Here is a 15,316-nt window from a genome sequence, read left to right as displayed (position 1 = left end):
TCTTAAAGCCAAGTATAACATTCTTCTTTCAAAATTTGACATGATTTTCAAACAACACCTATAAACATAATTTCCATCATTTGAGGAATCAAAAAGAATAATAAACCTTGTTTTCCATGAGTGCATTAGTGAAAGTTGGAAGTGGAATCTAGTCAAACATGCTACACCCTAGAAAGTGATACTTTCTAATTTGCAAATATTATCAAGATCTACAAGTAACTTCTATATGGAGACAACTTAAATTAGGTGCTCAAGAATTTAAGAAAAAAAAACACAATTGTTCTATTAGAAAATAGAATAGATACCATACACAACTAGTTTATAATTAGTGTTATGCTTGCAAAGAATGAAAAATCACCCGATGAGACAATAAGACCTATCTTAGTGTGTTCCAATCAGAATATTCTCATTTTTATCTTTGATGAGAGAATATGTTTCACATAAGCACCATAGCTCAAGCCCTAAACAAAAACGTCAATATTGGTAACGTGTTAAAGTACTGAACACCCTCATTATTCTTGGCAATTGCTTTTCTCACTTTACACCAAGAATTATTTGTTTAAAATTTGGGATCAACAAATATCTATGGCTGAAGGATATGCTACAAAAGATGATGATTAAAAATCATCTTCCACAACTGAGTTCTGCTAAAAAAAACAGAATACTTTCCATGTTCACCATGAATAACTTAGCCAATCCATGAGAATTAGTTGTCTCGTTAAGAAATACCTGAGGCGATGTCTTTTATTAATAAGGGTCCACATAATTCCAAACTTCAGATAGCACTACATGACTAGCACTTATACGTTAAAATGTATCTAAAGGCAAGTGCTTTCAAAAAAATTAAGAGAATCAACAGTGGAGAATGAGAACCAGGTGTTTGAAGATGCATTAACCAAATTTATGAAGAAAGTGAGACTATATGGAAATTCTTTCAAGGCTATAAAAAGGATAAATGAGATCCAACTTAGCCTTGTAACCAATGTTGTCAAAATCGCGAGTCGGAACGTAGAATCGCACGATTCTACGCATTTTTGGTGGCCTTCCGCGTTGCGTGCCCAGGCGGAAGCGGAATCGGGTGGAATCATGCAGAATCGCGTGGAAGCGTAGCGGAAATCGTAGACTCGTAAGAGTCCAGCGATTCTACGCGAAATGTCCGCTGGTTTTCCAAGACTAGAAGGTCGATCGCAGCGATCGATCAAACACGGGTCCAAGAAACTTTTCTCCTTCAGAAAAATAGGGAGATCGGTCTGTGGACCGATCCACCTATGGCCTGATCGGTCCCCAGACCAATCAGCCCCTAGGCCGATCGGCCCTTGCAGAGCCCTGATTTCCGCCTTCGTCACGTGTTTCTCACGAGTCGGTTGTCGTTTTCTGCGTGGGACAGAGGGACAGGGAGAGTTTCGGGACAGAAGATTTGATCTCAAGAAACCCTAACTTTCCTAAGTCGGGTCGCGAGCCATTGTCGCCGCAACTGCTGTGCTTCGTTCTTCTTCAGCAACCATCGTCTCCTTCATGTACGCGTCTGTCTCCTCCCTGTGCGTCCGGTGTGCGTCGACCGGCACTGTGACTGACTTCGATTAAAGGTACGCCACCATCCGCCTCTGTCCCTTCTCCATCTATCTCATCTGTGGGTCTCTGTTCTTTACTTCTTTGGTCGTCTCTGTCCCGTCTGCATCTCTGAAGGCTGTTGGCCACGTCTGTGGTTCGCGAGCTGCTGTTGCAGAGTTGCAGTGTCGTTGGTGAAGCTGAAGCTGCGTGGTGGTGTTCTTGTTCTTCTTTAATTTCACGAAAATGAGTAGAGAAGCTAGTGTTGGTGGGTCTGGTGAAGCAAGCTCCAATAGTGGTGCAGCCACTCCAAGCGTAGCTTCCACAACTAGTGGAACTTCAGATTCCAAAAGATTGGCAGTGAATGCTCCTGGAAATAGATCTGATCCAGGTTGGAAACATGGAATTGCAGTTGATGAAAATCCAAAGAAAGTGCAATGCAAATACTGTCAAAAGGTGATAAATGGAGGGATTTATAGACTCAAGCATCATTTGGCAGGAACACAAAAGGATGTTGGAGCATGCAAGGCTGTTAGTGATGATGTAAGGAAGGAAATGTGAAAAATTGTATCCTCATTGCAAGAAAATTTAATAAAGAGGGCAAAGGAGATTGAAGGAAGATCAAGTGATTCAAGTCCTCTTGGCCAATATGAAGATGAGGAGGTGGAGGGTGCAAAAAGACAAAGGCGAGAAATTGCAAAGAATCCTGCTGATCTATTCAAGAAAAGGGGTGTGAGTAGTCAAACTACCATCAATGGCATTTTCAAGAAGAATTTGAGGGAGGAAGCTTGCCAAGGGATTGCCTCTTTTTTCTATAATAATGCTATACCTTTTCATGTGGCAAAAAGTGATGAATTCAAGAAGATGCTAGACTTGGTTGCAAGACATGGTATTGGCTTTAAGCCTCCATCCTACCATGAGATTAGAGTCAAGTATTTGAAACAACAAGTTGATTGCACCAAAGAAGTTATAGAGCAGCACAAAGCATTTTGGAAGAAAATGGGATGCACAATTATGACTGATGGGTGGACAGATAAGAGGAGGAGGACTATATTAAACTTCTTGGTTAATAGTCCTATGGGAACCATTTTTTTGAAGTCAATTGATGCATCTGACAAGATTTTCAAGTTGATGGATGAAATTGTTGAAGAAGTTGGTGAAGAGAATGTAGTGCAAATTGTCACAGACAATGCAGCAAACTACAAAGCAGCCGGGGAGATGTTGATGGGGAAGAGAAAGAGGCTATATTGGACGCCTTGTGCAGCTCATTGCATCGATTTAATGTTGGAGGATTTTGAAAAAAAGATACCAATACATAAAGAGACAATTGCACGAGGTAAAAAGATCACAACTTACATCTATTCAAGGACTGCGCTTATTTCTCTATTGCATCATTTTACCAAAGAAAAGGATTTGATTAGACCAGCCACTACCCGTTTTGCCACATCTTACTTGACTTTGGGTTGCTTGAATGACAATAAGGGAGCATTGATTAGAATGTTTACATCCAAAGAATGGAAATCTAGTCAATTTGCAAAGACTAAAGATGGAAAGGTTATTGAAAATGTGGTAATGGATAAGGACTTCTGGAAAAGCATTATTACATGCTTGAGGAGTGCTTATCCTTTGATCAAAGTCCTTCGTTTGGTAGACTCAGATGAGAAGCCTGCCATGGGGTTCATTTATGAGGAAATGGACAGGGCCAAAGAAAAGATACAAGCTGCCTTTAATGGTATTAAGAAAAGGTAACTTAATTTATTACTAATTATTAAATACTCGTATAAATTTATAATTTCTTGGAAACTAATTCAAATTTTTTCTCACTCTTTAGTTACTTGCCTCTATGGGAAATTATAGATGCAAGATGGGATAATCAACTACATCGGCCTTTGCATGCTGCGGGCTATTACCTTAACCCTCAATTTCATTACAGTCCTAATTTTAAAGCTGACTTTGAAGTGAAAAGAGGAATATATGATTGTCTACAAAGGATGGTTGAAAGTATGGAAGAAGTAAAGAAGATTGATGCTCAACTGGAAGACTTCAAATATCGAAAGAAATTCTTTGGTAGTGCAGTAGCCACTTGTGGAATTGAAACCAAAACTCCAGCACAATGGTGGGAATCATATGGTTATGAACATCCTGAGTTGCAAAAGTTTGCTATTCGTGTTTTGAGCTTGACATGCAGCTCATCTGGCTGTGAGAGGAATTGGAGTGCATTTGAGATGGTATTGCATTTCATTCTTGAATGAAATTACCTAGTTGTATGTGATTATATGAGTATGTGTTAATTGATTTTGTTATTATTTAGGTCCACACTAAGAGAAGAAATCGTTTGAAGGCAAAAACGATGAATGATGTAGTCTTTGTGATGGCTAATTCAAAATTAGCCAAGAAGAAGGAATTGAGGAAAGTCAATGACTATAGCATTGATGACCTAGCTTCTGATGATGATTGGATTGTGGATGATAGTGAAAATTTAGATTTGGATGCTTCAAATGAAGATTTGGTTCCAGTTGAAGAAGGACCTAGTAGTGGAGCACCTCATGATGATTTGGAGCTGCCTAGTTATGATGATGATGAAGTTGAAGAAGGTGGAGATGCCATGGAGGATGCTGGAGATGAAGAACACATGGAGGATGATTATGAATTCATGAATTTATGAAGTTTAGAACTTGACTATTATTTTTCATGTTGTAGACTTATATGTTATCTAAAATTTGTGACTTATGACTTATTTTATGTGTGGATTGTAGAAGACCTTATAAATGTTTAGTTTAATCAAATGTTTAATGTGTTTTTGAGGTTATTAATCTTATCTATGTTATTTTCTATGAGTATATATATGTTTATATATAATTTTACATTTTGGTAAAAACTTACGATTCGTGTTACGATACTACGAGTTTACGATTCTACAACTCCCTTCCGTTTCAACGTAGAATCTCGATTTTGACAACCTTGCTTGTAACAGCTTCATTTAGTACAATCTGAAATCTGAATACCAGATATAATTTGTTTGTCTGACCAGCAGATATAATTTGTTTGTAAGCATCAACCAGAGCTATGCCGACTATTTTGGGTGGCTTAATAAATCTTACCCCTCTATTAAGCTATATGCAAGGCTACAAAAAATAAAGAAGGTTCAAATAAAAAGTACACTTGCCTGGCTCAATGATTAGTGATCCAATCTGTGAGGAGTGGTTAGATGCAGCAAAAGAAGACAATTGTTCTGATATATAATTGGAGTAAATATGAGCAATAGATGAAGAATCCCTGCTTGGGCAAAGCAATTCACTACACGAGTAAAATCCTGTAAGAGGTGAATGATAACTATGTCATAAAGATCAATGATTCTAGAAGTAGCAATGTGTCCATGAACCAAATTCTCTTACTCGTGGCTTCCAGCTTCACATGGACTGATTTTAGGCAATCAGGTAGAGAAAGATGCCAGTTTCCTTTGGTAATAAAGCACTCAGGAGGATCCAAAAAAAGACCTCTTCCTGAATACCTGAAAGAAAAGAGAGGGGAAGCAGTGTAACAGCCAGAGTATGAAGATTAACATAACAAATCCTTTTCAATTCAATATCTCTTGCAGAAAAACATTGTTTAAACTCTGAATTTATGAGTTCCAAATACATATTGCTAGTTTATTATAAGAATAATTTCTGAAGGTTTCATATATTCTAAATCTTTGAGCCAAATATCACTCAACAAAAAAAACACTAGAGGGTTTAATATAGAATCGTGCTATCTAAACATGGAAAGATTTGCATTTTTTTAGATGCCATAACAGTTGTTTTGTTACACAACTAAAACACTTTGTGCAAGAACCGACTATTGCTCTGCCCATATAATGATGCTACCTTGACAAAATTTGTACAGCTAACAAAAACCAGACCAAGAATACTCCTATTATCACTATGGTATCTCTTAATAAATAATTAGATATGCTATAAGAGTCCTTCAATCTCCTGTCAAACAAGTAATTCCATCATAGCAACATAGTAAACATGGCTTGAAAATGATACCATGGCTGCTGAATAAAACTTGTATATGATGATGGAGCTTGAGCTTCCATGGCACCCAAGGTATCCCCATGATAAGATCCAGTCAGAGCTAAGACCTGGATGAAGACGTTATTATGGACAAACTTTAGTTGCTTTTACTAATAGCAAATTTCTGTAGACTATCAGAGATGAGACAAGTTTTTTTTGTTGTGCATTGGTGAGTTTGAGAGATTCACAATGCCAGGATGGTATTCTAAGTTATCCTACTAACCAGCATGTAGCTGATACTAACAGCAATGAGCATTATAGAAAAAGCAGAATCATTCAGAGTATCAACATATTCATTTGTCTGGATAATAAAATGGTAGAGTAGATCTGGCTTCCAATGATGCCATTGAAAAATCAATAACCACTTTTATACATTTTTCCTCATAAATATATTCATATAGGCATCAATATAAGTTGTACTTATGTTTTTAAACATTGATTGACGCACATTTACTTGCATTTCTTGATTATAATTCACGTCATCGCACTCCATTTTATCATTTTATCAGCATAATTACTCGTGTCTTGTTTTCATTAACAGGACGCAATATGGAGCGAAAATTGATAAAGAATTCATGATGCAGCCTCCTTTAGAAATCAGCATGGGCAGGTCATGCCCTAAGTCACGGTCGTGCCTCTCCCTACAACCCTGCACACGGGCAGGTCGTGCCCCTCCCTTCAGAGCTCCACACGATCGTGTCGTGCCCAGAGGCATGGTCATATCACGATCGTGCCATACTTTCTGAGCCGCTGCATGCCAGGCACGGCCGTGTGCAAGGACAAGCAGGAGGATTGTGCCCCTGGCCTATAAAAGGGTTCCTCCTCCCCTTTTCTTGAGGAGGAAGTTTCTCCTTTGAGGAAGACGAGCTTAGGTCATTCCACTCCATCTTTCGGCATCTTCTTGACGATCCGTCACGGTCTCCATCATCTGTCCACCTCCAAAGCGAAGGATTGGTTCTCGAAGACATCGTTTTCATCTCAGCTAAGCTTTCTTCTCTCTTCTTTGTGTTTTGAGTTGTTTCTTGCCTCTATTCATGTCTTCAAGCCCTATTTCTTTGCGCATGGAGTAGATTTTTCTTGTTCTAAGACATAGGGAGTAATTGTAATGTGTCTTTGATGTAAACTCTATGGATATGCCTATTTCTTATTTCTATGACATGTTTATGCATTATTCTTATTCGATTAAATGTGTGTGTGAGCTTTATGTGCTTATATGTATTGTTTGATTGAACAGATGTATAGATTGGTCATCACATAGAGGGAATACTCGACATTATATTATCAAGGGCCCTTAGTGATTGAAGGTATTCCTTTAACCAGACAACTCGAGCATTCCCTTGAAATGGAGGCTAAATCTCTACAAGGAAGGTCCTAATTAGCACTTTATGGATTTTTCCAAATTCCGTACTAGGAAATGACCTGTGTAATTTAGATTATATGACCGGAGGATCCTTGATGACAGAGGATATCCCTTTAACCGGACTTTCTATGTTACCTTATCTACTTAATAGCACTAAGTGCCAAAAGGGTAAACACTACGATGTGACCGTCGCAGGGTAACTCCGGTACTTAGTTAGACTTCCTACGAAGAATAAACATAGAGGAAAGGAGATTAGTTATTCATATTACATCAATGAACATTACAATGAAATTGAAATCCTAAAACAACCTTCCCGAGTTAAACTTCCTCACACAACTTTCCTCACTCTCTAGCTCTTCTCTCTCCGACTTTCTCTCTCAGTCCTTCTAGTTCACAACACCAACCAACACTTCGACCATCTAGATAATTTGCTTTGCAAAGTCTCTAGTGGTTGCTCACCAATCCCTGTGAATCGATATCTTCTTATTACTTAACGATATTTCCGTGTACTTGCAGAATTAACAAGCTTTTGATGTCGTTGTCCGGGATTGTTGTAGAGCAACATTATTTGATTAGCATTTGAGTTAATCTAGACACATCTTTTTGTGAATATTTCGTATCTTGCAACTTCTCTCTTTTAATTCTACACTTAAATTTCTACATTTAAATTCTGCATTTTGTTCTTGAAAACAAAAACTGAGTTTGCTTTTGCCCTTTTATGCGAAGATTGATAATGTAGGGAATTTATTGTCTATTGATGCTGAGATCGATAGGACATTCAATAGAAGAAGAAATCCGCAGAGACAAATAGAAGAAGAGCGAGCACAAGCACAAGCACAAAGGACCAAGGCAAACAAACCATCTGTTGAGGTCTCAGGTCTAGCTTCACCACACCATCTGTTGAGGCCAATAATTTTGAAATCAAGCCAGCATTCATTTATATGGTTCAGCAGCACCAATTTGGGGGTGAACCCACAAAAGACCCAAACCAACTCTTTCAGACGTTTTATAAAATCTATAGCACCATGAAAATGAACAGTGTCCCATTTGAAGCTATCAGACTACTCTTATTTGGATTTTTTTTTTGAGAGAAACAGGGCAAAGGCTTGGCTTAATTCTTTGTCCGCAAATAGCATTTCCTCTTAGGAGCAGTGTGAACAAATCTTCTTGGAGAAATTCTTCCTTCCAAGCAAAACAGGCCACATCCTTATACGAAGCCTGGGACAGATTCAAGGGATTGCTCACGAAATGCCCACATCACGGATTAGAGAAATGACTAGTCATTCACACCTAGGGACGGCAATGGGGCGGGTTTAAACCCGACCCCGTATTAAACGAGCCCTATTAAGGCAGGCTTAAACCCGGTCAAACGGGATACGGGGCGGGTCTAAACTCGTTGATCGGGTTTAGAAGCAGGTTCAGGGGGGGTTACGAGTTTCAATGAACCCACTATATATATATACACAATAATAATAACTTATCATTGAATTGTATTTTTTTTAAGTTTCCAGGTTGCGGGTCCAACTCACTATGGAGCCGTCGGGTTTTGAGTGGGGTCGAGGCGGAGCAGGTTGAAAAAATAGGCGAGTCATGTCCAAGTTTGGGTCCATTTTTTCGGGCGGGGCGGGTTCTGGGATTGGCCAAACCCGGCCCAAACCCGCCTCGTTGCTATCCATATCCACACCTACAATGGAATCAACTATCAAACCAAAGTCTTCTTAAACTCCGCAACTGGTGGAGCCTTGATGAACAAGGGATTTGATGAAGCTGAAAAAATCATAGAAAGTGTGGCAATGAATCATCACCAATGGGCATCTAAACAAAGTGGCAACCCCGTTAAAACCACTAGGAAGTATGATGTTAATGTCTTAAGCTTAATTTCTACAAAGATGGACGCCTTAACAAAGAAGTTCGAGTTAATGAACACGAGTTCGGTAAATTTTATTGTCTCAACTTGTGAAATGTGTGGAGTGGAACATGCAAAAGAAGTCTGCCCTCTTGGAGCCATTACAGCACAGTGGGCTCAGCTTAAACAAGTGGATGTTATAGGCAACTTCAACACAAGACAGAACAATTCGTACTCCAATACATACAACCCCGGATGGAAGAATCATCCGAAGTTCTCATATAGAAACAATCAGACCAAGGGCAGTCATCCAGATATCAGCAGAATCATCAACCCTCAAAAACGGATAAACTTATTGAAGTAATTCTAGCCAACCAAGTTGAGATGAAGAATGACCTTAAGCAACTTAATTCAAGGATGGACAACGTTGAGAAACACCTGAAGATGCTTAACACTCAAGTAGCACAAGTGGCCAGCTCTTCTTCAATAACACAAGGATCCTTTCCAAGAAAGCTAGAGCCCAATCCTATAAAGCATTGCAATCTTATTGAGTTAAGGAGTAGACGGACGTTAGGAAAGCCCCAAGAGACTGCTTAAAAAGGAATTGAAAAAAAATTCAAGTCTTCTCCTCTAACATTGATCCTACTCAAGAGGAGGTGAAGGTTGAAGAGCCTCTATCACAAAGAAATATTCTACCAATCTCTTTCCCTCAACGAATTGCAAAAGCTAAAAAGGATAAAGAATTTGAGAAATTTCTCGAGAAGATTAAAGAACTCTACATTGAGATTCCTCTCATATATGTCTTACATCAAATGCCAAAGTTTGCTAAATTCATTAAGGACATCATCTCCAACAAGCGAAAGAACGATTATGAGACTATAGCTTTAACTGAAGAGTGTAATACTCTTTTGCTGAACACACTACCACCGAAGCTCCAAGATCTAGGAAGTTTCTCCATCCCATGCAAAATTGGTACCACCGAGTTTTTTGCAATTTAGGAGCTAGTATTAGTCTCATTCCTTATTTTGTGTAAAAAACTTGGTTTTAATGACTTGAGATTGACCACCATAGCACTACAACTAGTAGACAACTCGTTGTCCCTACGGATTTTATGGTCTTGGACATGGATGAAGACCTAAAAATCCCTAGTATTCTTGGAATACCTTTCCTTACTACAACAGGAGCCGTGATCAACGTGAAAAACCATAGATTATTTTTGGTAGTCGGAGAGGACAGGCTTGAATTTGATTTATCCAAGTCATCTAATCCATTGTCTGTTGTTAAGAGTTGTTGAGATCTAACCTAAAGAAACCACCACCCCTAGGAAGACCGTCGGATGAAACACCGAGTCCGACGGATAAGGAAAGACACCCCTGAACCCATAACGATAACTATATCATCCCAGCACATGCCCGGATGAAGGAGGGGCCGCAAATAACTTGCCACGTTGGAGGAGAGCATCTCCCCTTTAAGGCAAAGGCTCTAAGTTGAGCCAAGGGGTAGAGCTCGTGACCTTAAACGAGCGCTTCTTGGGAGCCCACCCAAGGATTTCCTTAGTTTATTTCCTTTTTTTTTTTCTTGTTATGTTTATTTTTCGAGTGTAATTTCAGGTTCAATTTTCATTTTTCAGGATTGTCGACCTCCGTAGCTGGCCATGAACTCATTCATGAGTGTGGAGGCATTAGGGAGAAGTGAAATAAAGAAACTACTGTCGAATAGGAGCAGGGGCAGCAGTCCACATGACCCAGTCGTGCACGGCTGTGTGGGAGCATCGGCAGAAGAAGACGAAATCCACGCCTTGGTCGTGTTGTGCCCCTCAGCTCAAAGAGACGCACGCCGAGGTCGTATCATGAGGCACAGTCATGCCCCCACGCACAAGAGGACACACGGCAAGGTCATGCGACACAGTCGTGCTATGCCAAGGAAAAAAAAATGTCTGTGTAGTCAGAGAGATACACGGCACGGCCATATCTTTGTCTTCTCAGAGAAACACACAGCACAGCCGTGTATCCAAGCACGGTCATGTCGATTCGAAGACTCGGGGCTATTTAGCCCCAAAAACGACCATGCCACCTTGGGGCACAATCGTTTAAGCTCCACCTCCCCCCTTCTCCTTCATCTATTCCTTTAATTCTCCTCCCAAATCCCTCCCTTCTTCAACCTTTAGCAAGATCCACCTTCTAAAGCCAAGATCTACTGCTTCCAAGGTTAAATCTAAGTTGTCTTCCATCCCCATCCCAAGATCTACACATCTCCTCTCTTTTTCCCACCTCAATTCGTCACAAGAAGCAATCTTCCTTCTTTTCATTTTCAAAATCTCTCTTCCTCTTCTCTCCTTCCTCCAAGAGCAACTTTCCCCTCTAGATTCGACATATCATGTCTAATATCTTAAAGAGGCTCCAAAGGAGTGGCGGATCAAACGGAGGAGGCGAGGACCCCGACAAGAACAAGGGAAAAAGAAAGGCCTTTGACAAAGGGAAGGCCAAGGCATCTGGAAAAAGAAAAAGGCAAACACGCGACGAAGGTAACGAGAATTCTTTGGGCATTACTATTAGAAATGAAGAGCAAAAATCTAGATTTAATGTTCTTGTTACCCAAAAACTAGTTTGCACTAGATATCTTGATCCTTATACAATAAAAATTTTACGCTTTAAGGATATTGTCGATTGGTTGATTAGCAACCTCGATCGGAATGATTTGATGTATACACACCATCATACTTATCCCCGCCTTATCCTAAAATTTTTAAGGTCGTTAAAGACTAATTTTGCCTTGGAAGATAATCAAGATGGTAATATTAGCTTTCGAATAATGAATCATGATTACCGATGGTCTCTTTACAACTTTGATAACTGCTTTAGTTTGCCTTCGAGGTTTCGTAAATTTAATTTCCCTTTTAATATCAACTCATTTTGTACTGTATTGACTGATCTTGATGGCCCCCACAACCCATCTCGCCCCAAAGACTCCTCCCTTCAAAACACTATTTTTTTTACCTCCACCAAGTTACGAGTAAAATCATTTTTGGTAAAGGTGAGAGTGACAGGATAGTTAGGAAGGTAGAGCTTTATTGTCTTTAGGTGATGTTAAACAAAGTCAATTTCAATTCAGGGTTCTATTTTCTCCAAACTTCTGTTAGAGACGAAAAAGCCTCATCGGGGATGATTGTTTTTTGGCGGATTGATAATCAATATTACCTTACACTTAAGATGTAATTTATATGGTCTAGATGTCTTACATGGTAAAATAAGATAGACCTAGAAACCTATTTGGCAATGAAAATGATATGTTGAGACGAAAATGGGCATGGTTTCTTGAGAAGGAATCGGTTTCCTTTACCCCTGCCTAACCCCGACCGAACCTCAATTAAAAACCTGGCTAATTTGATCATTAAGGACTTAGCGCCCGAGCATGCCCCAACCCCCAAGGAGCACCATCAACCCTCGTCCGCTAGATACCCAAAACTAGTTGGACACTCCGAGCTAGCAAGATATTCATTTGCCTATGGTGATACAAGGTACTCTAGATTCGATTTTTATGACTTTCGTGTTTCTTTGGACCCTCTTCATGAGGGCACATGACCACCCGACGCTTGCTGGAGGGGCATTGCACATTGACTCAAGAACAGTTTCAAGAAGTTCGTGATCATTTTCAATAAACGAGAAATCTTCAAGGGCATATCTCTAAATTTGTTAATGATTATTATGATGAACGGGATAGAATGCAGGATTTTAGAACTCCATGGGCGTTACTAGGCGGCAAGTTGCCACACTTTTTTAGTATCACGAACAAATTGGCAGCCTACCACGAGTACCTAGACTCCCTCCTAGGAAATGCTCTCCAAATCATGTTGATCGGCCCCTTGTGTCATACCCTCCTCCGTCGTTTCACCGCCCGCGCCATCCCCCTCTACCACCTTATTGATTTTATTGGACAATGAAATGTCCAAGTCTGAGCGAGTTGTACATAGGTACATACTTGTTTCTTATTTCAGTTTAGTCTTGGTTTATTTCAACTTGTTTGCATTTTGATTCAGCTTGCTTTCCAATATATGTTAGTTTCACTTTATGGCTTGTTGAGCTCATCTTTGATCATATTGCTGCTGACTTGTTCTCAAGTAGAAATTCTAGCATGCTTGTTCTTTATTTATTTTTTTAATGTTTAGTGCTAATATGTTTAGTGAATGATTTTTCCCCATCTTTAGTGAGCAATGTCTTTATTGAAAATATTTGAGTGATGGCCTAGTTTTAGGATCTCTTTTCACTTTGCTTGCTTTGAATGGTAAATAACTTTATAAATAGTCATGATTCATAAAAACTTGTTAGTACTTGTGTTCCGTGATCTCTCAAACTACATTTTGGTTATTAGATGCGGCTCAGATCATGTCAACTCGCTTGGAAAAATCTTTATGCTGACACTTGCATTTGTATATATGCATTTATGTTAGTGCTGCACTTTTAAAGCACCAAGAAAATAAATTAAATTTGAATAAGAGATTAAAAAACAGTTATCGCAAGTAGAATGTAGTAACTTATCCATTTCAAACCAAGTTAAGTTACGGGGAAATAACTATTATACTTCTCTTGATTCTGAGCACTTCTTCGAGACCTTGGGTAGTTTGAGAAGAATGGACCAAGCGTATGGCAGGTAAGTATCTATTGTTGGGAATATGAGGAAATTCTGTTAGATGACGATTTGACTAGGCATAAAGATTGAAACTTAAAGAACTTAGATCATTCATCGTACTGAGCACGGAGAACATCTTCTTAGGCCACACTCAAATTACTTTGGTATCATGAGCACCAATAAAACCATTTGATAGAGTTAGATTGATTCAATATGGATTATGATACATTATACTGACACATAGATTTAGATTGCAAGTTTTTGTTTGAGAGCAAGCAAAGATTTAAGTCTGAGAGTGTGATGCACGTAGATTATATATGCTTTTAAACGTTGATTGATGCACATTCATTTGTATTTCTTGATTATAATTCATGACATCGCACTCTATTTTATCATTTTATCAGCATGATTACTCATTTTGTTCAAGATCTGTTTTTATCTAGTTTTCATTGATAGGATGTGATATGGAACTAAAATGAATAAAGAATGCATGATGCAGCCTCCTTCGGTAATGAGCATGGGCATACCTCTCCCCACAGCGCTACACAAGGATAGGTCGTGCCCTGAGTCACGATCATGCCCTTCCCTTCAAAGCTCCACATGGTTGTGTCGTGCTCAGAAGGTAGAGAGTCACACGGCCCGGTCGTGCCTCAAGGCATGATCGTGCCATACTTTCTGAGCCGCTACATGCCACGGTCGTGCCTTGAGGCATGGTCATGTGCGCGGACAGGCAGGGCGATCGTGCCCCCTGCTTATAAAAGGGGGCCTCCCCTTTTTTTGAGGAGGAAATTTCCCTTTTGGCGAAGACGAACTTAGGTCCTTCCACTCCATCTTTCGGCATCTTCTCGACAATCTATCATGGTCTCCATCATTTGTCCACCTCCAAAGTGAAGGATTGGTTCTTGAAGACATCGTTTTCATCTCGGCTAAGCTTTCTTCTCTCTTCTTTGTGTTTTGAGTTGTTTCTTGCCTCTATTCATGACTTCGAGCCCTATTTCTTTGTGCATGGAGTAGATTTTTCTTGTTCTAAGACATAGGGAGTAATTGTAATGTGTATTTGATGTAAACTCTATGGATATGCCTATTTCTTATTTCTATGACATGTTTATGCATTATTCTTATTCGATTAAATGTGTATGAACTTTATGTGCTTATATGTATTGTTTGATTGAACAGATGTATAGATCGGTCGTCACATAGAGGGAATACTCGACATTGTATTATCAGAGGCCCTTAGTGATTGAAGGTATCCCTTTAACAAGGCATCCCGAGCATTCCCTTGAAATGGAGGCTAAATCTCTACAAGGAAGGTCCTAATTAGCACTTAATGGATTTTTTCCAATTTCGTACTAGGAAGTGACATGTGTAATTTAGATAGTATGACCGGAGGACTCTTGATGACAGAAGGTATCCCTTTAATCGGACTTTTTATGTTACCTTATCTACTTAATAGCACTGAGTATCAAAAGGGCGAACACTCTAGTGTGACTGTCACAAGGCAACTCCGATACTTAGTTAGACTTCCCACAGAGCATAAACATAGAGGGTAGGAGATAAGCGATTTATATTACAATGAAACCAAAATCCTAGAACAACCTTCCCAAGTTAGACTTCCTCACAAAACTTCCCACGCTCTCTAGCTCTTCTCTCTCCAGCTCTCTCTCAGTCCTTCTAGTTCACAACTAGAACCAACATTTTGACCGTCTAAATAATTCACTTTGTGAAGTCTCTTGGATTGATATCTTTTTATTACTTGATGACTTTTCCGTGCACTGCGGAATTGACAACATACTTTAGGCATCTAGTTATCCCTTTATAGTGCAAAGGCATGTTAATATTAATAATAGTAGAGCAGAAAAATTAAAGCACTATTTTCAT

General features: G+C 39.4%; 2 protein-coding genes across 4 annotated transcripts in view; one reads left to right on the top strand and one right to left on the bottom strand.

Moving 5' to 3' along the window:
• LOC121967306 (bifunctional dethiobiotin synthetase/7,8-diamino-pelargonic acid aminotransferase, mitochondrial-like) overlaps positions 1 to 15,316 on the bottom strand; it is a 54,743-nt gene that overhangs the window by 23,477 nt on the left and 15,950 nt on the right. For all 3 annotated transcript variants that reach the window (XM_042517446.1, XM_042517454.1, XM_042517463.1), the window contains exons 7-9: positions 5,580 to 5,674; positions 4,944 to 5,059; positions 4,715 to 4,861 (exon numbers count right to left, since the gene is read on the bottom strand). In XM_042517446.1, the coding sequence (XP_042373380.1) occupies positions 4,715 to 4,861; positions 4,944 to 5,059; positions 5,580 to 5,674 (358 nt within the window). The remainder of the gene's footprint in view (positions 1 to 4,714; positions 4,862 to 4,943; positions 5,060 to 5,579; positions 5,675 to 15,316) is intronic.
• On the top strand, positions 1,687 to 2,236 carry LOC121967323. The gene has a single exon (XM_042517475.1). It carries the CDS (start codon positions 1,795 to 1,797, stop codon positions 2,107 to 2,109), a length of 315 nt encoding a protein of 104 aa, XP_042373409.1. The 5' UTR covers positions 1,687 to 1,794; the 3' UTR covers positions 2,110 to 2,236.

The sequence above is a fragment of the Zingiber officinale genome, chromosome 1B (genome assembly GCF_018446385.1).
Source record: "Zingiber officinale cultivar Zhangliang chromosome 1B, Zo_v1.1, whole genome shotgun sequence".
Classification (NCBI taxonomy): Eukaryota; Viridiplantae; Streptophyta; class Magnoliopsida; order Zingiberales; family Zingiberaceae; genus Zingiber; species Zingiber officinale.
This window is presented reverse-complemented; position numbering and strand designations above follow the sequence as displayed.